The 23,810-nt window shown below is 36.4% G+C and overlaps 1 protein-coding gene across 7 annotated transcripts in view; it reads right to left on the reverse strand.

Annotated features, from left to right (window-relative positions):
• TBC1D5 (TBC1 domain family member 5) overlaps positions 1–23,810 on the reverse strand; it is a 288,758-nt gene that overhangs the window by 162,797 nt on the left and 102,151 nt on the right. For all 7 annotated transcript variants that reach the window (XM_015618197.2, XM_015618202.2, XM_015618201.2 and 4 more), the window contains one exon: positions 21,343–21,478. In XM_015618197.2, coding sequence (XP_015473683.1) covers positions 21,343–21,442 — 100 coding nt within the window. In that variant the 5' untranslated portion in view covers positions 21,443–21,478. The remainder of the gene's footprint in view (positions 1–21,342; positions 21,479–23,810) is intronic.

A 23,810-nucleotide genomic window follows, 5' to 3' on the forward strand; every position in this document is an offset into this window, starting at 1 on the left:
CACAGCCCCCGCCGGACCCACACAGCCCCCGCCGGGCACGCACAGCCCCCGCCGGACCTACACAGCCCCTGCCCGACCCTCACAGCCCCCGCCGGACCCTCACAGCCCCCGCCGGACCCGCACAGCCCCCGCCCGAGCCGCGCAGCAAGTCAGCCTTTCAAGTGATGAAATGCAGCGCGCTCGGAGCAGCGTCCAGCAACTGTAAATAGTGCCTTCAGCTAAAGAATTACTTCTGATAGTTATTAAATAATTGTTAGGCCAGAAAGTTGGGGAACGTTTCACTCAGAGCAAGTTCGGTTTTGTAAAATAAATACGACGTAACTTTTGGGTGAGCAATCTTTTACATACAAACCTGGCTCTCTGTCCCTCTATTTAAGTTCATTTAGCATCAGAAGCACACTTAGAATGCATGCAGCACAGATTTCTGATAGCATTTTAGTTTTATCAGCTCTGCCCTAAAATGTTATATTTTGCCACGAATGAAATAAAAACCTATACACTATGATAATTACTGATATATGAAAATAATGAATTGTGAAATGAACTAATGGAACTTGCCAGTTGATCTACACTGGTCTTAGGGTGAAATATTTTGTTTAATCTTCAGTACTGACATCAAAAAACATACTGAGCATTAACTGTGCTTTTTTCCCCCTTTAAGCATATTTTAATTATTAAAGGAACACAGTTGTAAATCACAATATAGTACCTGCAGAGATGCGAACCTTGCGGTAGTGAAAGCTGGTCACATTTGGAAATAGGTAAGGAACATTGGCACCAAGGTGCAAAATCAAAGCCTGTTTTAGCCCTGCTGTAAGCTGTTTCAACAGTATGATAGGCAGACACATTGGTTTCCATTCAGGAAAAAAAAACTTGTGGACATAATATCTTGTACCGCACCTTGCTCAAACCCTGTCTTTTCGATTGCTGACTTATGACAATCAAGTGGCACCTTCCATGATCTTTGCTTATAAAATCACAATTGTGTATGTGTATATGCATATATGAGTAACTCAGTGTATTCTCCAGGCAGCATCTCTGTTTGAAACAATTTTGTTTATGCACTTCTGTTTAAATCAAGACACATGAAAGTAAGAGGGTTTCCATTTTAAGGGAAACTGCTGCTGAGTGTTCAAAAATCTAAACACCCAATGATGTCACTAGGTTAGTCTGTAAATTAACATGCCACTGTTCCCCATGCTAAATGTATGTGTGAAAAAGTGTGGATGGGAAAAGATATACAAGGGTCTAGATGACTGATTCTGAAATTAGAATGTAGCATGAGTGTTTAAGAAATGTAGTCCCATGCAGCTCGATTTAAAATAAATTCAACAATAAGTACATTCAAGGGACTTATTTATAATATTTCTTTTCCTGTTAAAGCCTCTGCATTTACCAAAATAGACTGAGCTATACACTGTACTCTAAACTAAAACTAATATAATACACAGAGTAAGAAATTTTACTCGAAGGGCACTGAACTAATTCATAAGAACGCTTACGAAGAATTCCCGAGTGACTGCAAGTTACCAAAATCCCAAATACTTTATATCCAGATGTGTTTTAATATAATCTCTCTAGGCATGATGGGAAGGAAAGAAGTTTAACTGATGCAAATAGTGATTTAAACTCTTCAGAAAATGCATGTACATGGAAAAATAGTTTGACTTCCCATTTAGTGGGAAGCACACAATACTAGCTTATATAAGCAAACGTGACTCTAAAGTCGATACACATTTAGTCCAGTAATGCCTGAACTGAATTTGCTACCAGCAGCAATAAGACTGGTAGAACGAAAAAATCCACAGGGTAAGGTAAAAGGTGATTCTTCTAAGTGTTTTTCAGTTATTTCTCCCAGTGCACCTGTCTTTGGTCCTTAGTATATTATGTCCACTTCTGTTCATACGCTCAGTGCTAGAGCCTGTCTCTGCTACATAGCCTGGCTTATCATTTATCATGTGTAACCTACACAAATTCCTAGGTCATCTCATCAAGTGTGACTCAAAGGACTTCAGGATAAGATACAGACATTTTGGTGTAGTCTAACTGAAGTGGAAACTGTCACATCATCTCTAACTTGAGTAAATTCTTTAAGAGCACACACAATTTTCAAAATCACAAATTGGCAAAATTAGTAAAACAGAGGATGGAGTAATCCAGTTTAACTAGGGACATGCAGCATAACTAGACTTTGCAGAGAAAGAAAAAAAAATAAAAATCTTAGAATCTGCCTGGCATCATTGCTAGGAATTTACATCCTGATGATATACAAATGCTGAGTGACTTATACTTGCATCCAGAAGAATTTAGCTAATTTTAACTTATAAACAGCCTAAAAGGCCTTTGAGCTATAAATCGCAATAAACTAAAGATGGCAAAAGGCAATAAACATGAGTTAATGACTCAGCATCCTCCTGAGATAGCACTGGTCATGCAGCTTTGCTTAATCTTAGACATGCACAATCACTATAAAAAGGTGGTCTCCAGAGACCATTTACACTGACAGTAAGAAAAACACACCATCTCTTTACATCTTTGAAGGCTACTATCGTCCTTTAACTTACTTCAATTACATCCTATTTTTAACCACATTTCTATCTTATAGATTGTTGCAATCCTCCTGTTTGGGATGATAAATCATATGGATGCATAGTCTAATTTTCATATTCAAAAGCAGTAATGCATATTCCATTGAGCTCAGGAAAAAACCCAACAAAACTGAAGCAAAAAAGATTGATCAGGAGTTTTCTAGCATTCTGTTGTTTTTCCAAGATTAAATGATAGTAGAAGACAAACAAGAAAGGATTAAGTGCTCTTTTATTGAAATAGAGCTGCCCTTTCAACAAGGAGACAGCTCATTTTCAACTGAAAATAACAGGTTTATCAGGAGAAAAGCCAGTTTGGCCAGGGAGCCACGTGGCAATGATACGCAGCCTCACCTCCTAAAGTTGGGGAGATGGTCCCATGATAACCAGGACCAGGAGCTAAAATAAGCTTTGCTTCTTTGTTGTTGCTTATCAAAGGATGTTACCGCAGCAGGCTGATGACTTACAGCATTGCTGATGGATGTGAAAGGCTCCTTAAAGCAAATGTGCTCTCCTGGACCTTCTTTCTGGAGCGCAAATGTGTTTAGGAACACGATGAAAATAATACCCCTTTCCTTCCCCCAGTACATGCATGCAAAGATAGACAGCCTGAAATCAGAGCATCCATGTGGCTACTGTGGTGATGTGTGTAATTAGCTACTTGCTTGTCTGAGATGGGAAAACAGGCAGCATTTATGGCTAGGAGACAATCAGAAAGAATAAAAAGATTTTTTGAATAATAAATGAATAAAACAATAAATGGAAACAGAGAAATTTGGGCACACAAGAAACTAAAGGGGCAGAGGAGCTCCTGGGCACGCAGTGGAAGGGCTGGGACTACCCTTGAGAGGCAGCAGCAGAGCCATGGGGTTTAGCTCCGAGGAAGAGGAGACAGACAAGAAGCTTCATTAAGGAAACTGTCACAGATGCAGGACTGGGCAACGTCTGGGCTTTCCTTAAAAGCTACAGTTGTAAAAGCACACAGTAAGAGGTGAAGAAAGTCCTCTGTGAAGGAATGTGGGAAGCTGCCAGTCTCTAAAATGTCTAGGGTCAGGGGAAAGGATCTTGGACTCCCACAGCATCCCTGACACCCCAGCTGAGCTCTGCCAACTCCTTCCAGTTGCAACCTCCTCCTTCTCTATCACAACTCCTCTTAGCATGGCAGGAAGCAGCCAGATCTGTAGGTCCAAAAGGCTACTTTGGATTTATATTAACATAAATTGCAGGATAACAGATTAAATTTGTTAGAAATAGGAATCATGCTCACATCTATTTAGTAATTTTTTAAATAATGTAACTAAGTAACACATTTAAAATTATCTGGGTAAGACTTAAGACCTGTTCCAACTGCATCAGAGACTAGAGGCAGCACAATTCAGAAACAGACAGTTAAAAAAAAAGAAATTAAAAATCATGTTACTTTCACCTTACAGCAGTACTAGCTCCTGACAACCATCTGAGAAAAAAACTCAAAACCTGAGGACAACCAACACTGTCACAAGGACTCAAATACTCAACCCTTGAAGGGTGTTACTGCAGCTCATGGAACAGCCCTTATCTTAATCAAATTAACTATACAGGAGTAACATGCACCAGGAAGGAACAACTGAGCTTACAGCTGCCTAACCTGGTTTCACAAGATGAAACTAGAAAGCCCTGGACTACCATTAAGGCTGTTAATTCTTGGAATACATTGTGCATCCAGAAGACCTGTAACTGAGAGAACCTGAAATGGAGCAGTACCCTATGTTTTCTATAAATTTCTCCAAAGAAAAAACATGTCACCAAACAGTATAAAAGTACTGAACTAGAGCTTTTAAGCTGCCAAATTGAAATATGCTAAAGCATAATGAAAACACTAGATTTTAATCAAAATTCTTGTAAACCAACCTTTAAGCAATTTGGAGAGTACCAACTGTGCACTTTGCTGGTGCAAAAGCAGATGCATGTTGTGATTGACATATCTAGAAAAACTTGAAGAGCAAAGGTATATATGCAGTAGCAGTAAACTCTAGATGTCTAAGAGATGAAAGTCCACAGCTACATCAGAATATAAAAATATATCAAATTGACAGCAAGAATGACAAAACACTCCTATTTACTACAGTGGCAAGGTGCTTTGTCAAACAACTATCACTTTGTTGTAGATATTGAGGAAAAAAAACTTCCCCACAAAACATTTTTGCCAAAAAGTATGTAATCCTTCACAGGACAGATTTCTGTTCTCCACCCTTGCCCTCCTGTGTGGAGGATGAGTAGTGTCAATCCCTAGTGGCACTTTCAGAACTAAGGATGCAAGTACAAAGCACTTGAAGACGTAAGAAATATGAGACTTGTAAAATGCAAATGAGACAAGTATGAATAGATTTTTCTTGTGCCTAATGATTTTAGCAAAGTTTTCCAAAAGTTTCATGATTTAATTTACACAATAATAGGAAAAATTATTTAGTAGTAGTCAATTCTTCCCAACAGTTATCTCGGTTCTCTAAGACAAAAAATGTCCAGTATCTTTTAGCAAAAAAGGAAACAGTCTGTATGCAAGACAAAAATGTCATCCAGCATTGAAGAGATTCAGCTTTTTGATTTTGCATTTTTTGACCAAATGCCACCTAAGGAAAATGTAAGAAGGCATTTTACATATGTAATTCATATTAAAACTCAAAAATAACCATCTGGAGATCAACAGAACAATCCTGAGGGACTACAAATTCTAAAATATTTTCCCTTTTCCTACCAAGCATGATATCTCTCTGTCAAGCTGGAGAGGAGAAAAAGTTTTGGATTTGAGACCTTGGCTCTTCCATACTAGAGGTCTGCATTCACAACAGGCTTCATTCACACTGTTTCCCCCAACACTGCATCCAGACCTGAAAGGAATGGGTCTGCACTAGGTCATTGAGCATATCCATAGCGTGGTGTTAGAGTCCCTGGAGGAGGTGCTGAATTTTCATGCATAATATGGAAGTGAAATTTCATACAATAGCAGTCTTACTCAAATACAGGCATTATTTGAAAAAGCACTCTATGCTGTGACTGCAGGTTGTAAGACAGAGCAAGAAAGAATATCTATGTCTGAACAAGGCTTCCATTTCCTCCCATTGGAATGACAGTGAATAAAGACGACGAAAATTACAGCATGTGAATACTGGTGTAATTACTGAATGGTTCCCCACATAATTATGCAAAACAAATCTATCCATAAGTTAATGTAGTCCTTTTCTTTTTGAAACAGAATTTTCATGCCATCCATCAGTCACCCAAAAACACAAACCTTAGATGACTTAAGTACACAGAATTTACTCATTTGGTCTGTAATATAAGCAATGCATGTGAGTAGAAATAAAGGTTTAATGAAACAAAATAACATACTCCACTAGGGAAAACATATTTTGCCCAAAGAAAAAACTAATGTAAATAAGAGGAGGCTTGACTATTTGATAAATATAGCCCCAAAGGTTATATGTTTACTGAAAGAATATAAATATTGTAGGTGATGCAGATTTTTTTTCTTTGGCTGGAAACATTAATTGCTTTCTAAATACAATAATATTCTTTCAAACTGTGGGGTCTCATTTCTTTTACTGCAACAAGTAACCAATTACCTAACAGAAATGTTTACATTAATCACAATCACTCTATATTTTAGTTTTTATACCACCGATTTTATTTTTGCTTAGAACTGAACTCCCTCAGGCATTCTTTTGTGCCAACTGTTAATTTCTATCAGTGATAAAGTTCCCTTAAGCTTCTTTTAACATCTACTGGACATGACCTCATAAAATTTAATGCCACTCATTAACCCCAAGCACTTAACTTTACACAGTAATGTCAGGCATCTGACTTTTCAGTGCTTGAGAAATCCAAGTGGGAACTGTTTGAGAGATACAAATTACAAATCACTTGAGTAGTAGAAAGAGCTGCAGTGAGCAATATTAAAGGGTAAATCAAGACTTTAGCAAAAGTAGGGTTCTTGTGATGCCTTCTATCTAAAATTATAAAACATTTATACAAACAGGGGAGAGGCTGCAACGTGATTGTTTTGGCTTGTGAGGGGACTGAAATTCAGAGCTGAGGCTGAATGCCAGGTTTTTAACACTGTCTGAAGCAAATATGATACTTTCTCTGCTGTCCAGTAGTCTTCAGGCATTTGGGAGTAGCACAGGTTTTAGGATCACCTTACATTCTACAAAGGCCACACACCAGTGAGACTGGGGTAAGCCAGAAGAAGCAGTTCCTTCAAAGTGCTCATCCCTTTTTTCCTGCAACAGCCTTGCCTAGGTTTATCTGTACAGTGTGGTTGTTCTTCCGATTTTGGTTATGTACCAAGAAAGCTCTCGGAGGGACAGCACTGTTTTTATTTTCCCCGAGATGCACAGATGGGTGATGTCTGCTTAACTCATTTAACCATATTTCCCAGTGGCTTCACACATGTTGGAGAAAATGTGGAAAATTCTAGAGGTGAATGAAAAAAAAATACTTAACAACAATTTTCTGGCTTCTCTTGAACCATTCAAGGACATTTCTTGTGGGGAGCTGAAACTGAGTGACAGCCTGTCATGGCCCTGACAAAAAGGCAAAAATAAAGGCACATTGTTAGGAAAAAAAAAGTGGTTTATTTTGTATTTCTGTTGGCTCAAGGGATATCTAAGCATCCTCTGTGAAAAAGGACAGTGCTATGCAGCTAGAAACATGGCCCATCGGAGTTCCTGATAGCAATCTGCTTATTCAGCTCTGTTATGGAAAGTCCCCTCCCCCTGACTGTACCCAGGGTTTGCTTTTTCTTGGTGTCACAGGCTGTTAAATTCTGGGTTAAGCAGTTGATGCTGTTGGAGCAGGGATCAGCTTAACATTTCTATACAAATTATACAAGGTAGCTATAAATTGCTTCATAAGAAGCCACGTGAGATTTGATGTGATGTCTCTAAATGCTACAAGTTTATTTATTTTTCAGCAGCAAAAAGAGCTGGCTCTCAGAACTTAGCGGTAGCTCCTGAGTTTACTGATCTTAACGGGGAAATATATTCTCTGCTACCCCATAAATCTAAACAGAAGGAAGCTGTTTTGCTGAAGCTTTATCTCCACAGAAAGGTATCTCTAAGCGAAAGGTAGGTATGACAGAATTGAGGTTTTCACACGTGAACAACTCTGATTGCTGATACAAGCCCCATCTCCAATTTCTCTGAATGACTAGTTTAGCTAGAAACCACCCAGAACCAAAATCTACAGTCAATACACACACCATACTATTGAAAAAGGTTTTGCATCTTGCCTGCCACTGGTCTAAGATCACTTCAGCATAATTACAGCTTGATGCAACATCAGTTAGAGTGCATCAGTTGGAAAAGTTTTTATTGCCTAATAGCAGGAAATGGTAATAAAACAGATGTACACCAGGCCACATGACAATGGCAACCAATTGGTCTGTATTTGGCAAAGCAAAGTATTAATGTTTTATAAACACAATGTATGTTATACTTTTCTAACAATAGGGATGTAAATCTCTGCACAGCATAAACACTTGAACTGATCAACACAGAGATACTGCTGTGCTAGGTACTTTGAAGTTGTAGATAACAGCTCAAGCTGTAAGATGCCAAAAAAATTGGAAGTTTATAAAGAATCAGTGCCAGACTCTTAAATGTAGCAGCACTTGTGGGACTTTCTGTAATATAAATAGCAATTACCTTCAATGCAGAATGTATTTGCAAAAATAAATATACCGGCGCATATACCAAAACTCACAACTCGGTTTTTTTGAGAACCCAACTTTAAAATCCGTAAATTGAGTAAAACCCCCAAAACAATCTTTTGCTCAACACCACACCCCCTACCATGCAGTGCCGAAATCCACGTATACATGTGCACGCACATACACAACCGCTCCAATATCCATACGCAAACACGACAGTCTCAGTGTGAGGGCATCTACCCTGTAGACAATTCAATCAATCTCTCAAGTGACACTCACACGTGCCTGCACACACAAAAGCAGATGTGGCATTAAGATTTACAAAGTTATTGAAACTTTTAACAAGTAAAACGCATCTTTACTTAGCTACACCAGAATGAGGAATAAAGGGGTTTACATATGTTCCAATTCTAAACCTATCAATCAAACCCATGTTATTCCTTTGGGAGCTTATTTACATGCATATTTATCAGCCTCACATGCTAATTCCCTGCTGTTTTATGCCTGCGAGGCATGTTTATGAGTCATAATTGTTGATCTCATTTGATGTATTTCACTGAAGTAAGACATTATTCAGTTATGTGGCCTAATGTCAATGAATTACGATGACCTGATCTTCGAAATGCAACTTGCTCTTTAATTTTTATTAGAGCATTACTTATTCAGAAGAAGAAATACAGTAAAATGGAAGATCACATGTTTTTATAGCCATTTTACTTTAACATCTGATTTCTGAAACACTCCTCCCTACCTCTAGGCAAAGTTTTAAAAGTGTAATTCATAAACAAATGAAAAGAATTTTTGCCTGAAATTAGTACACATTTCTCAGAGTGGGACCTTTTATAGATGTTCTTATTTTGTTTTAACCAGCCACAAGACAGGCCTTTGGAACACTGGCATATGGTTTGCAGAAGAAAAACAACCAGACTCAATTCAAAGCCCTCAAATTGTTCTTTGCCTTAACTTCATCAAAAATGAAACCAGACAGAGACTTCAGAGCAACTGAGAAAGGACTGATAAAGTAAGTTAAAAGTCCCAAACTGACTCATCATCTTTAATGCTAAGTGGTGTCAATTTATAAACAGAAACTCACTTGATGGTCAAAGTAAAGACCTAAAGAAGGAACAATTATGATGTATACAAACTTCATTGCAGTAGCCTGTGTTGTGCCATTAATGGCTGTTTCTAGGTGGCAAGCCAGAAATGGTGATAACAAGCATCCACGCTGTAGGATCCAGTGTAAGTTGCTCCTTACACTAGGCTAATAGAAAATTGCCACTGTATACATAATTCACTACATGATTTTCAGATACCCCCATTTTCTATCTTAATATTCAGTACTGTTTTAATGCAATTATTATTAATTAAATATCTTCAAAACTTTCCAAGTTGCTACTCCGAGCTACAGCTTTAACAAGGAACAGAGTAATATGCAAGAAAATAAAACTATCTTTAGCTAAGTAATGCAAATTCAAAATGCAGGCTCATTTTTCCATAAGAATCTCAAACTGAATATGACAGATATGAGTAAGTGTCTTTGAAATCACAAAAAACCTGCAAGTATCTTCCTAAATTTGTAATATGTAGAGGACTAGAAGTATCATAAATATAACATTAATTCCAAGACAAAAAATTCCCAGGATATTTTTCATGTCCAGAATGAAATCAGGCTTTATATGCTCCTTTTTAAAAGTGAAAAAGAGAATTTAATCCTGTGTTTACATGGTATTTTTCCAAATCAGAAGTTTGTTTCTGACAGCATACATTACAGACCAGTTTCTCTAAAAAACCTAAAAATCTTCACTTGAACAAGTAGTTATTCTAATAGCACAGTTACAAGTGTATAACTTTGGTTCATACAAGTGTCACAGCTGAAACTGTTACATGTTCATTATAAATACAAATTCAAATATGAATTATAAAATATATTAAATTTAATTCTGCAGAAAAATGTCAATTCCCTGACTTTTTAAACAGATTTTTTCACTTATTATTCACCGTGTTATTGTCACAAGAACCCCAAAACAGAACTAGAGTTCTCCACAGTGTAAGCTCTAATTTACAGCCCTTCTTTCTTTCAAATTCAAATAAGGAAAAGACTCATTTGCCTGGGGTACTTTTATTTTCTTTTTTTTTAGAATAGCAACAATTGATACTACATTTCTTCTGGCAATAAAATCTTCATCTCAGTAAGGCAATAATGTGGTGACCTTGCTGTAATAATTCAGAATGGAGATTTGTAGACTTTTGCGAAGAAATATTTTCTTTCATACTTCAATAAACAATGAAACAATACTGGGTCATGGAAGTTTGGAGGTGGCCCTGTGGCTCCATATGCTTCTCTCCTCCATTAAGATAACATCTGTTCTGGCCACCAGTCAGCAAATCAACTTTGATGAGAATTCATCTGTGTGCAAAGTAGAAATACCCAATAATGGACAGATTTATGTTTCATTACTCCACCCTTTAAATATTTCAAATTGTAAGAAATAAAACTAACAATGGCATCTTTCAAAATTATGAATAACATATAAAAAAATGTACCCCTTTATAATGAAACTCAAAACATTATCAGATTGTTGTAAACATATTTTCACATGTATTATATGATCTATCCCTTCAATTTCACTTAGTACTGAAACACTATCCAGTTCATTTTTCCTATGGTTAAATCATTGATTCCATTACAAATCAACTTTATCAGAAGAAAAGAATTATCACCACCATAAAGCTTTATCTGGATGAAGTTTGTGCCTTTTATCTTTTAGGAAGATCAAGAATAATAATTTGTAATCTTATATCAAAATTTTAGTGGAGAAATTTATAATACAGACTACTTCCTAATATTTTGGTTATATGGTCCCAGTTGCACTCAACTGGATGGAATTTGTTCAAAAATTTGAACATAGTCTTCCTATCCCAGAGTCCATGTATTATTGTTTACCACTTTAGTATCCAAGCAAAATATTTAACTGCCAGTTGTTTGTGCAGAAATAAGGTATTTAGAATTTATCACTAAAGCTGTGAAACACCGCCAAGATCACTGATCCCAACCTTTGACTGAACACTACCACATCAAGTAAACCACAGCATTGTCGTGCTTACTTTGAAAAACTCTTGTGAGAAGTATTTTGCCTCTTCTTAAAACAGGACCTGACAATGCTAAGATACAAAACTATGAAATAAATAAGCATAAATAAATCAGCTTTGACAATCAGTTAATTAAGGTGGAGTAGTATTCCTTAGATTTGTAGCCAAATCATGTTTTAATAGTTTTAATAGTAACACCCATCTGTATTGAGACACCATTTTATCAAAGGTTCAGGAACAGTTTAATGTATTCAAAATATTTTAATTTCATTTAATTACTCAAAATACTGAAAAGGTGAAAATGATCCATGTCTTTTGAAATACTTTTCAATTCCATTACCAAAAATACTTTTAGTTGAAATTTCTAAGATGATATATGCTTATTTAAATTTGCACATAGAACATGAAAAAGTTGTGCCTGTGTGTTCTGTACCAAAGTCACTCTTTCTTAATTAAGTAGCCACCCGCCTCACAAAAACTGCCTGAAATAAAGAAAGTAAGAGCTGAAGGACAGCGTCATCACAGATGCAGTCTCCTGCACCTTGAATGATGTGGGTCAAGCTCCTCACCCTGCTACAGACCTCTTCCAAGAATGAGCCGTATCATTTCACCAGCTTCAAATTCCTTTTTGCATGAGAACAAATAATCTGACTGTTCTTCCTATGGCAGTTACGAGAATTAATTTCATTGCTTCTTTTGTGTATGACATCTTCTAAAAGGAAGAGTTAAGCACACAGATGCCAAACAAAATATCTCAAGTCCCACTTCCCTTTTCAAGCAGATGAAGCCAAGGAGCACAAATTGCATCACAACCTTGTGTGGTTGTTACAAATGGTGAAAGTAAGTCTCATTTGCTATATCCTTTTGTGTCATTTGTGCTGTGGCTGAAATGCTACAGTCACGTGATTACTAATGTAGCGAAGTAAACATGTAACATGATGAAGAAACTGAACAAAAATTCTTTGGAATACCTAAAAGATATTCTAGACCTGACAGAAGTGTTCAGTCTTGTCACAGAGTGTGTCTATGTACATCCATGTAAATCTGAAGCTTAAAATAGTCAGAAACAAAACCTACTGATAGTTCACTTAAACAAAATAAGATTTAAACACAAGCTGGCACACATGCCTGTGAAACGTGATGGTTCTTATCCAGTATTGCTCAGATCTGAGCTAGTTTGCTATTTTGTTGACTGTGAAAAAAGACAGACAAAAGCAGAAAGGTTATCCACATTTCTCTCTGCTCTCCCCTGTCCCCCCATTTTGGTGCTCATGTTTAGAGAGAAAGGTGTTCTCTTATTATCCAGTATATTTAGTCTTTTTAAAATTACTGCATAACTTATGAACAAAATGAAGATTGGAACTGACTTTATGAGTCAGTTACATGCGTTCTGCCTTTGCATGGCCAAATCCTGACACCAAATGCTTAAAATCTGACACTCCCAAAACAGGAACCCAAACTAACCACAATCCAGAACCTGGGCTAAATGACTGCTTCCCTTAAAGGGCACTCAGGCTTGTTACCTTTGCAGTCAATTGGAACCTAGCCATTAATTTTAATAGGGTCAGGATCAGGCCCCTGACTTTTTCGACATCAAAGAAACATCTTTCACAGTTATTTTGTTATAAATAATTAAAGCTGATTAGTAATAATAAGGTACCTTAACCAAAAAGGTAAACAGTGGAGACATTTATTATCAAAGTAAGAAAAGAAAATTAAAATAACCTCCAACACTTTTGTATGTGCAATTCATCAGGAAACGTTGTAAAAGAACAAAAACAAATGTTGGCTCACTCCAGAGGTTCTTTGTCATCATTAATGTATTCAGGTTTTCACAGCTGAATTGCTGTACTTTGAAAAGATTTTCATGAAAGAAAACTCAAATTCAACGCTTAAACAAAGCTGTCAGGTTACCAAGATTCGTATTTGCTTGTATGTCCAGAAAATGTTTTATCCTTTTTAAAAAACCCGTTAGGTTAGAAGTATTATTATTCCTTTGCTCTCAATTTGTAAACAACGGAAAATAAGCTTTTGTTAAGCAGCACATATTTATTTATTTATTTGCTACTGCAAAGCTGAAACCAGCAGTTAAAAATATCTGTTCCATACCTGGTACAGATATTTCACTTCATTACTAGTTCTGTTCCTCAAATTGATACAAATGGCCTCCTTCTGTTTCTGTCTGTCTGCTTGCCTGATCAGCGGAGCTAATTGTCAGAGCTGGGGAGATCTCCTATACCTAAACAGAAGATATGCAGTTTGTAACCTGCTTAATTTGCCTTATGTCCTGGATGGCCCTCAGTATGTTGTTCATTAAAGTATCAGCTGTTTCGGCTGTTGCAGTGGCAACCTAAGCATAGGCCTATTTTTCTTTGTTAAAAGGCCAGATTGTCAATAAATAATACATCTTATCAGATAATTTCTTACCACTTAAATATGACAGTACTTTATTTCTCTCCCCTTTCAAGTGTCTCAGTTTTGCATGTCCAAAGAGGATGAGGGCAGGGTACAATGAAGGCTGAAGAATAAGGCTTATCAGTCAATTGAAAGCCTAAAAAGGAAGCTTTGCAGTATCACTTTAGTAAAAGTAGACTGAAACCTTCTATTTTTAAAATAAGGAATTCCAGGTCTTCATAAATGTCCACATACATGAAAAACAGGAAACATCCCATCTCTAGTGACATATTTCTGTTATATAGAACAATCAATTTCTAATTCAATCAAATTTGTGACAGTTAAGCTCTTTAAAAATGTTTTAACATACATTTAATCTCAGATACAGAGGTCTGTAACATCAGCTAGCAGCTCACAATTCATTCACTGCTTTGTAAATTACAATCTTTGGTACGTCACGACAGAAGTGAACCCAGACATTTAATTATTATCTTGTACCAATCATGCTGGCCTCAGCTAGAATTCTGATTTACTAGTCTTTTATTATACATACACAGGTACAATCAAACATGTACAGTTCAATTTTTTTAAATTAAGAGAATATGCCTTTTCCATATGGAGGAGATACAGCCATTTAACATAATTTGATCATTGCCTGGAAACAGTTAATATGTGAGGTGTTTATGGCTAGTAACCTTCGTATTATATTTCTTTATATAGTCTGAGTAAAATATTCAAAACAATGATTTTGTTCTCATTGTTACCTTACGTATAACTTTTTTTTATAATGAACTAGTTTTAAACCACTTTTAATTTCATTTACAGGGTTTTATTAAAAAAGATTATTCTGTTTTATTTTGCTGTTCAGTAAGTTACTATCATTTAAATGGAAATATCTTCTCGGTATTTTAAGGTTCTCTAAGCATGTAATATTTATTAATAAAAATTTAAATTTCTTTTTCATTTAATTTGCCTTCTTTTCTTTTGTACTACAAGTATGACTATGCCACATGTATAGTAGAAAGCAAGATGAGAGCCAACTAGTTGATTTTTAACTTGGATTAGGGAAAAGCAAAAAAGAGAAAAAGAAAAGCTCAAATCAGCCTCTCCCAAAGTATGGTCATAAGGAGTTAGAAGAATGACATGAGGCTGACAAGTGATTTATGCCAGTATTCAGGCAGAGTTGTATCTGGAAAGACCTGGAAACCCCTAGCTTGAATGAATGAACTGAAGTGCAGTGCCAGTGTTGCTAGTGAGAATGGTCTTCTTGTGATACCCTGATTTAGAGTGAAACTTCCAAAACAAACATTTTAATTTCCCTTAGATCAAGAGAAGCCCAGAAACTTTGTGAACGTGCCATCCCTGGATGTGCCAGCCCTTCAAGATTGGGCTGGAGAGGGTCTTGAGCAACCTGATTTAGTGGGAGGTTTCCTGCCAGTGGTGAGGGGGTTGGCACTGGATGGTGTTTAATTTTTCTTCCAACCCAAACCGTTCCATGAACAGACATCACTGTCCAAAAGGTCATCCTGGTATGTGTCATATCAACCACTGAAAGCCATTTCCCTACATGATGTTTGTGCCAATGACCCCTGTCAAAGAATAACCTCCAAATTGGAGGGTTAAACCCTAATGCAATGTGCTACTCATGTGAAGCCACCAAAATCCCCCGAATCTACCAATTCTAGAGAGGAAAATCCAGCTCTTGATGCTGGTATTTCACAAGCCCATGGCAGCTATTCACATTTACTCCCACAGCTGAAGTAATTAAAAATACTCCTGCAATTCCTAAATATAAATTGGCAGTAAGGCACTGAAACCAAAGGGCCCACAAGAAGCAAATTTCTAAGAGGATGTCAACACCTGTACAAATTTCAAGTAAAAATTGTACTCTGTGTTAGCTAAGATAACTAGATTTTCAACTAACTATATTAAATATATGCATTTTTAAACATGCACAGCTTTTCTGTTAACTGATCTTTTAATAAAAATGTCTAATACAGAAAAGAGGAAAATGAAGAGTTGTAGGGAAGCAGCTGGTGACAGCCTGAGTTAGCTCGAGATACACTGTGTAGCTCCAATAGCCTTTGTCACTACAATCCTGTTGCAGCTCAATTAAAAGCAAGCTAAGCAGCAGTTATTATTAATAAATGAATATTAAAATGCTTGTTATGTTAGCATATGGCGTTTGAAGATGTAAAAACAAGTCTTGCTTTTATTCATCCAATACAAAGTGAAACAGACTGAGGTCGGCCCCTTCTCCTCCATCATACCTGCTCCCTTAATGAGGAAGCCAAGCCCTGCAGGAGAAGCACACAGGTTTTGAACAGGACCACTAGCAAGAACTGTACTGGTGGGGCACACTGAAGATTTCTGGCTGAAGGGTAAAACTCGCCAATGAAGGACACAGGGCTTTTGCTGGGCCTGGAGTAAACCACAGCATGGAACCCCAAAGACATGAAGAAACAATCACAACCCTCAGCTCTTCTGTTCCAGTATAATGAAAAGAGGTTCTGTGCTCCAATCTTGTCTTTTTAATGAAAACACACAGTAGCATGTATATTTAAAAGGGCTCTTAAAAACACCATGCTATACTTCATGTACATGTTGCTCCCTGGAGAGAAGATGAAATATTATATGACACATGATGTCATAAAATATGCTATCAAAAAATATTTGGTAAGAAAACAGTAGGTCTTCAACAACTCACTGTATTTGCGTTCTCAATTGCTTTTACCTAGTAAAGTACTTCTCACAGAGAGAGGTGTAAACCTCTGTGGTTGTTTCCTTTAAATGAAATGACCTCTAAAAATTGAGGTAAATAAATGCTGTACAAGGCAATCCACATTAGCACTGTATACCTGAGTGAAGGGGGTTGTAAGGGGAAAAAAATCCCAACTTACAACACTGAGTAGCTGAGGACCAGTGAGAAGATAATATAATTTTCTCATTATTCCTTAATCCTGTAAGGAATGTCAAGGGTCAAAACAATCCATGTGAATTACACTTAAGATTTGGGGAAATTATTTGATAACACATGGGTCCTGCTTTGTCCAGAAAAGATGGTGCTTACTTTATTACTCCATTCCCCTCTGTTTCCTACTTGTTTTTTGTATGACACTAATATAAACCAGGTATCTCAGATTCAATGTAAAGTATAGTTCTCCATGGAAATACTTTCTAGTGATCAGGGCTATGAGGTTAAGACCAGAATAGCGTCATTGTCCAAAGACAAGCAATGGAAACAAACAGTATACGATCAAAATGGAAATACCAATGCTCTCTTTTCATCTCTCATAGGTTTTCAAAGCAGGCTTGAGAATCAGGAGGGATGCAATATTAAGTATGAGGTGGGGAACTTATCTGTCTCAACTGGATTAATTTCAGTCACACACTCCAGTAGTTATCTTTGTCCTTCCAGTAACATCAGCCTTCTCTGTCCTCACCACCAACCATAGCCTTTACACGTGAAATATATCCTGCCAAACTCCAAATCCAAAACACTCTGACCCATTAAAGGTTTCCCCTTTTCTTCTGCTAAGAACAAAGAACACATTACATTTTTCTATGTGAAGTATGCTATTAAATAATAGCTTGTACACTAATTAAAGCAAATGTAATTGTGAGAACACACTGACATTGTTGAAGTAAATTACCCAATTTGTTAATAGTTTCATTTCAAGTGACCTTAATTGTATTAATTGTGATATTGAGTAAATGAAATTGAAGAGTATTAAATGCATTGTTCCAGTCTGTCCTTAGAGGATCAACTTTCTCATTATACCAATGAAATGGGAATACTACCTACTACGCTCTTCAAAACTTGTGTCAGAATCTGGTGGATGCTGTAACTTGGAGTAAAAATTTACGGCAGAAAGTTAACCTAGTTATCCCATTTCAATGTAACAGAAACCTCGAGCATTTGGAAGTCAGAAAAACAGTTTGTCAGATGCAGTACACAGGGAGAAGGTACAACAATAATGTTTGTGATATTTCATTCAGGTCTCACAAAGCGTCTGCTTGAGAGAGACCTAAGATCCCTGTTTCAGAAGGGATTACTCAAAAAACATTATTAGAATAAAGTGAATAAAAGCATGATTATTCTTAGAAGAGAGGATGCAGCAAGATGTCATCAACCTACCATAGACAAAAGAAAACACAATAACGCACACATACCTAGATGCATGTAAATTAAAATACAACCAGATCCACAAGAAACAATCAAAAATTAAAGTTTCTTAAAAGAACTAAAATATTCCATTTGAAATACTAGATTGCAAAAGCGAGAATCCCTGCCATGAATTTCTTATCAAGTATTTAAAAATGCTATTTAAAAATGTATATACATGTATTTAATGTATGTTTTTTATATCTTGAAAGAAAAATCAGACAAGGAAAATAACACAGGCCAAATTAATCAACAGAAAAGGACAAAAATGTTATCTTAATGGATTTTTTAAAATGTTTTAAAGGGATAAAAGTTGAACAGGCTAATTCTGAATTTTTGAATTTGAAGATAAAGGCTAATTCTGATTTTTTTTTAAACTTGCAAACAAGCAGATTCTCATGGCTCATCATAACTCAAGATTCAAAGTTTATCAGTTACATAAAATCTGGAGAGCTCCCAACACCCAGACCTTTCTCCAAATGACACTTACCTCATCTGTAATGATCTAATTTCATTTGTTCAGCTAGGTAACTGTCTCATGCCGAGCATCTGCAACATTAACCCTTGCAGCTGTTCCTAGTCAACCATTCTTCTCAGGCCACTTCTCCAAAATCTCAATGATACTTTGAATTTTACATCTACTCTCCATTGTGTCAACAGTCCTGTCCCAAATAAACCATGTTTTCTCCCTATTCCTTCATTGAAATTTTAATAAAAGCACTGAGTACTACTAGACTCAACATATTTCTGGAATCCTATCCAATATACCTTTTCAAGCTGACAGCAAGTGAACAAAAAAGTAGTTTTCCAAACAGCTACACTTAAGAGCAACCCATGTATTTTTGAGATTTCTTTAATTTTATGAAAACTGTGAGACAATTTCATAACTCCAGCTGGACATGACATCTTCTGGTTCTCCATCAAGTTTTGGTATCAAGTGTACATGCTAAAATTACAATACTTCATGTAGATCAACAAATCTGCCTAGATCTGTAACTAAATATTTATTTTCAGCACACTTATCAGTGATGTATTTCTTTTTTAATCACCTCATCTCAGTGAAGACTTTTACCACTGTGCTTCCAAGGTAAGCAATCAGCCATGCTTCAAAAACACAGTTCAGATGTCCTGATATTCTGCAATATGTCTGCACAGAATGTCTCCAATGGACCACCACTCCACCATATTTCTGTGATTCATGATACAAAAAAATTCAAGATTTCAGGTTTTTAAGATTTTACTTTTTTTCTCCAAGTTGATTCTGTATCACACCTGAAACTTGAGGGTGCATTGAAAAACCTTGTCTTGAAGTACTTTTGTGAAGACATTGATGGACAGACTGCATGGACAGGAACAACTGTACACTTTGATGCCTAAAGAGCTAACACTAACCAAACCACGCTTTATTTAAAATGAAACATTAAAACTTCAAAGACTTATTCTGGATATATAAAGTTTCAAATTAAAATGCACTATGTGCTTCACAGCAAAAAAGGCTATGAAGATGAAATGGATGCTTTATATAAAATATTTACATAGATAGAACATAAAAAATGTACCATAGTTGGTAACCTTTATGACTTGGGGAACCATGTATTTACATATCTTTATCCTCGCATGTGCGTATGTGTGTGTTGTGTATATATTTTTAACAGTTGACAGCTGTTTTAGAGCATACAGAGATGCCAAGCTGAATGAGGGTCTTGATTACTTCAAGATTAGCTATCTAAAGTTTCTATTCATTTTAAGTGTTGTTAGTGCGAAGAGTCATTAGTCACTTCCTTGTCTCATAGAACATCAGCATACATTTACATTGTTAATGAACATTTGGGGTAAATGAATTAATGGCACTTTTAAACATCAATTCAATCCTAATAACTTTGTATGTCATAGAAATGTTAAGGTTGGGATAAAAATGAGAAACCTTTTCAGTCAAGGTAACTAATCGCTTCTGGGCACAATAAAGGGTAAAATTAACTTACAGTGGTTTTTTAACAGGGTGAAAATTTTGCTTTTTCTTGAAACAGAGCTGAGAGAATTACCAATTTTTTTAAAAGAAAATAGAAATCAGAAGAAAATTTTCATCTTTTTCTTGACTGGGGTAGACTAGAAGCAAGCTGTTTTTCCTCTTGAAAATGGTTATTATTTTAGGTTATTGAAAAAAAAGATTATTTTGAAGTTTCTAAAAATATGTACAAAAATGTGTTTGGTTTATCAGGATAAAATGGCTCCATATCTTTAAGATGTCAAATATAATAGAAAAGAAACACTGACCTAGAAAAGCTATTCCATTTAATAGTCAGGTTTTAAAATACTTTCCCCATGATGTCCATTGTCATTTTCAAACATTAAAGAAGCTTTATAAACCAATGAAGAAACAGTGAAAAAATTAACTCAAAGGGACAATGAAGTTTTACCAATATCCAATATATTTTGAAGCAGAACATCAGCTTCTTCTAAACTGAAGTAATAAACCTGACTGAGCTAAACTTGACATAGTTTTTTAATAAGCACTAGTAAAGAGAGGATTTATAGACAAATACACCCACATAGAGTAGTTGATCTGGGTGAGGGACTTAGAAAATGTGACAAAGTTGTTTTAACTCTGTAATTTAAAATAAATTTTTTATTTTGCCCTCCTGGTACATGTGTTCAATGACTGGAAAATTACAGGTAGTTAAGGTGCCACTGTGTATAACTGAGTACTTGAGGAATGTTTTCATGACAAGGACGAGCTTTCTCATTAAGCTTATCACTTTCTTCGAACCAACTACACTGTCACTACTAGCAAATAAGCAAAAAGATGAGCAAAACAGACAGGCATTGCATTATCCAAGCAGTTTGTTCTCATTGTTCATTAGGGTCTTCCAAATACTGCATTTAACTAATTTGCTTCAGGCTCTACCTTTAGAGCCTATTCATTCTATCTCAACTTTGAGATCTTTTTTCAAATAAGAACATAGGGGCTGAGTCAAACAAAAATCAGACTTTTTATTTGCATAATTTTGTCCAAAAAAAAAAAAAAAAAAAAAAAAAAAAAAAAAGAAAGAAAGAAAAAGAAGAAAACAAACAAACAGAAAAGACCCCTAAACCCAAAGCATTGTAAGAGTCCATGCTTGGGAAAGTAACATAAAATCATGCTTCATTTCAATATTCTTATGCTGAAGTCAGTGTTTAGTTTATGATTAAAAAAGGCTGACAGCGCATTAAACATTTGGCTAATGCTTCTGTCTGTAATTGAAAGTTGACTTTTCGTGGTTTTCATTAGTGTCATAGTGTTCCTCACATACTCTGAAATGTTCTTTAAGTTGCCTTGTTCAACTTCATTGAATGAATTAAACAAATTATGACAGGTACAGTTATCATGACACACTTATATAAGGCATAAACTCAAAAAAAGTACAGAAATACAAACTCACCTTCGCCTGGCTTGCTCAAAAAACTCTGCAAGGGATCAATGCCTATCTCTTGTTCCTCTGTTTGCAAAGGATGACTGGTTTCAGACACAGAATGATACATATTGGCAGTAGTAAATTCCAGCTGATGAGTATTTATCTGGAGGAAAAAACCCAGAGAAACAAACACTTCAGTATAGCTTTAACTATTTTTCAATCATAGAAGTCAAGACCAAAAGTACCTAAAACCTCCCCTTATTCTGCAGGCATATCATCACCATTAATTGTCTTATTAGCAGAACAATAGTGTCTCCACTTGAACATTGTAAATATTTTTTTATCTGGAGTCCAAAGGAATATTTATAGTACCTACAAATATCACACTGCAAGTAAAAGTCTAATTGTGGTTTTGACAGACTGTAAGACATGCCAAGAGCCTCTTTCCTTCCTTTTTCTAGTTTTCCCCATCCATCTTTTAGTCTGATCCCAAAGAGACCTGATGCTAGTTCTTGGTAATGATGAAGATTATAGAGCAAAACTGTGGAAAGATCATCATCATCACTCTTCTGGACCCAAGACCTCTCATCGCAGAAAATCTTCATTTTAACCACTTCTTTTTCAGAAAGCATAGGTCAAGTGTAATATAACAGCAACAGACACACAAAAAGAGAATGGATTAATACTGACTGGCATGATAGGTGAATTTGGTTTTATCAAGGTTTATATTAACTTTTGTCTTGGTTCTGGCCAGAACAGGGTTTTGCAGTTGTCGTAACTCGCCCCTAAAATGGGGCACCAATTTGATGGTGGTCACATGACTGACACCAGCATCAGTCCCTCATTATCTAAAATCTTCCCCTGATTGACAGTGGGCTTAAAAGATTAATGCTGAAGATGGTAGCAAGCATCAGCAGTTTATTAAAGCTTTCTGCCTTTTCTCTATTGCAATCCCACAAGAAGCAGCACCACACAATACAGACTCCTTCCTCTCACAGCACAACCTGCTAGCTCTTACAACAACACCTCTCTCCTCCTAACTCTTTATACCTTTTCTCTCACATGCATAACACCTGCATGCCCTTTCACTCTTTTGTGGTTGGTCAATACACCTCAGCATTCTCTGCTTCTTCTTCTTCAATGCTGTTTACCTGTCTTATACAGCTGCAACTGATTGAGGCAAGACTGCAGAACTGTCTCTGTTCTCTTACAATCCATTCTCCCACATGCAGTAGCCAGAAGGTGGCATGGCCAGGGCCCAGAGGTTATTCTATATCATAGAATATCATTCCATATCATGTCACTACCAGGGCAGGGAGAACAGAGTCTCTTCTTGGAAGAAAGGTTTTTTCTGGTCAAGTAAGTGCGGCAGAGGGAGTGGTTAGGTAATGCTGGCTCTGAGCTGGAGGGAGAGGTTGGTTATCATCTGTTGTTGGAGTTTCCTCAATGAGTAAGAACGTTTCTTTTCTTGTCTTGTCTTTAGTATCATTGCTGTTACTGTTAATTTTTCTTATTTCATTGCTGTTTCCAATAAACTGTTTTTGTCTCAACTTGTGATCATTACCTTTTATGCCTCCAGTTCTCCTCTCCATCCTGCTGCAGGGAGGAGGGAGGGAAGGGAGGAGTCAGCAAGCAAGCTGTGTGTGGCATGCAATGGTTTCAGTGGCAAAACTCAACTGGAGAATAATATTCCTAAACCATGACAGCTTTCTAGAAAGATGATAAGGAAGCATTTTAAGAAACGTAATCAACTAGCTGGTGAACATTTACAAAGACATCTTCCAAAAGTGAAGGTCAAAGGGGAAGTAATAGCAGAACTGAAACCTTAGGAAGTAGGTGATGTGGATTCATCATCACAGGCTCCTGAATGGCACTCACGTCACTATCGAGCAACTGAACAAGAACTGTGTTAGAAGTTCATTCGAGAATGAACTAATTCTGGCTGATACTGGCTGCAGCAAATAAGAGGATGTCAATAAAAGTGTGAAAAGCAGAGGATGTTTTGAAGCACATAAGAAAGAGAAAAGACCTTTCTAGTGCATTAACAGTGCAAGAGTACATTTGTCAAGTCTGAATTTAGTCACCTGTACAGCAATTTATCAGCTTGCCACACAAAAAAAACCTAAGCCAGCTAAACAGGTCTGATTTGCCCAAGCACACTAAGTAGCTACCTACAACTGCCAGATGAGTTTTAAATATCACTTACTTTAACTGCTTTGTTTACAAGCATCGTAACTTTCTAACAGCAAGGAAATTATATTTAGAAAGAAATATAAAAAGAGATACAGGAAGAGGTATGCATCTACACTTTCAGGACTGGCATATTAATGAGTTTAAAATCACTTCAATTACTCTTTTCCTTTGGTTCATAGGAGGTATGGCATTGACCATGTAAGCTTTATACCTTCAGTTTACTGTCAATAAATGAAGGGGAGCTGGGATTCTTAAGGCCTTTTTAGAGTCTACACCTTCTTAATTTTCCTAGTAAGTTATGA

The sequence above is a fragment of the Parus major genome, chromosome 2 (genome assembly GCF_001522545.3).
Source record: "Parus major isolate Abel chromosome 2, Parus_major1.1, whole genome shotgun sequence".
Lineage (NCBI taxonomy): Eukaryota > Metazoa > Chordata > Aves > Passeriformes > Paridae > Parus > Parus major.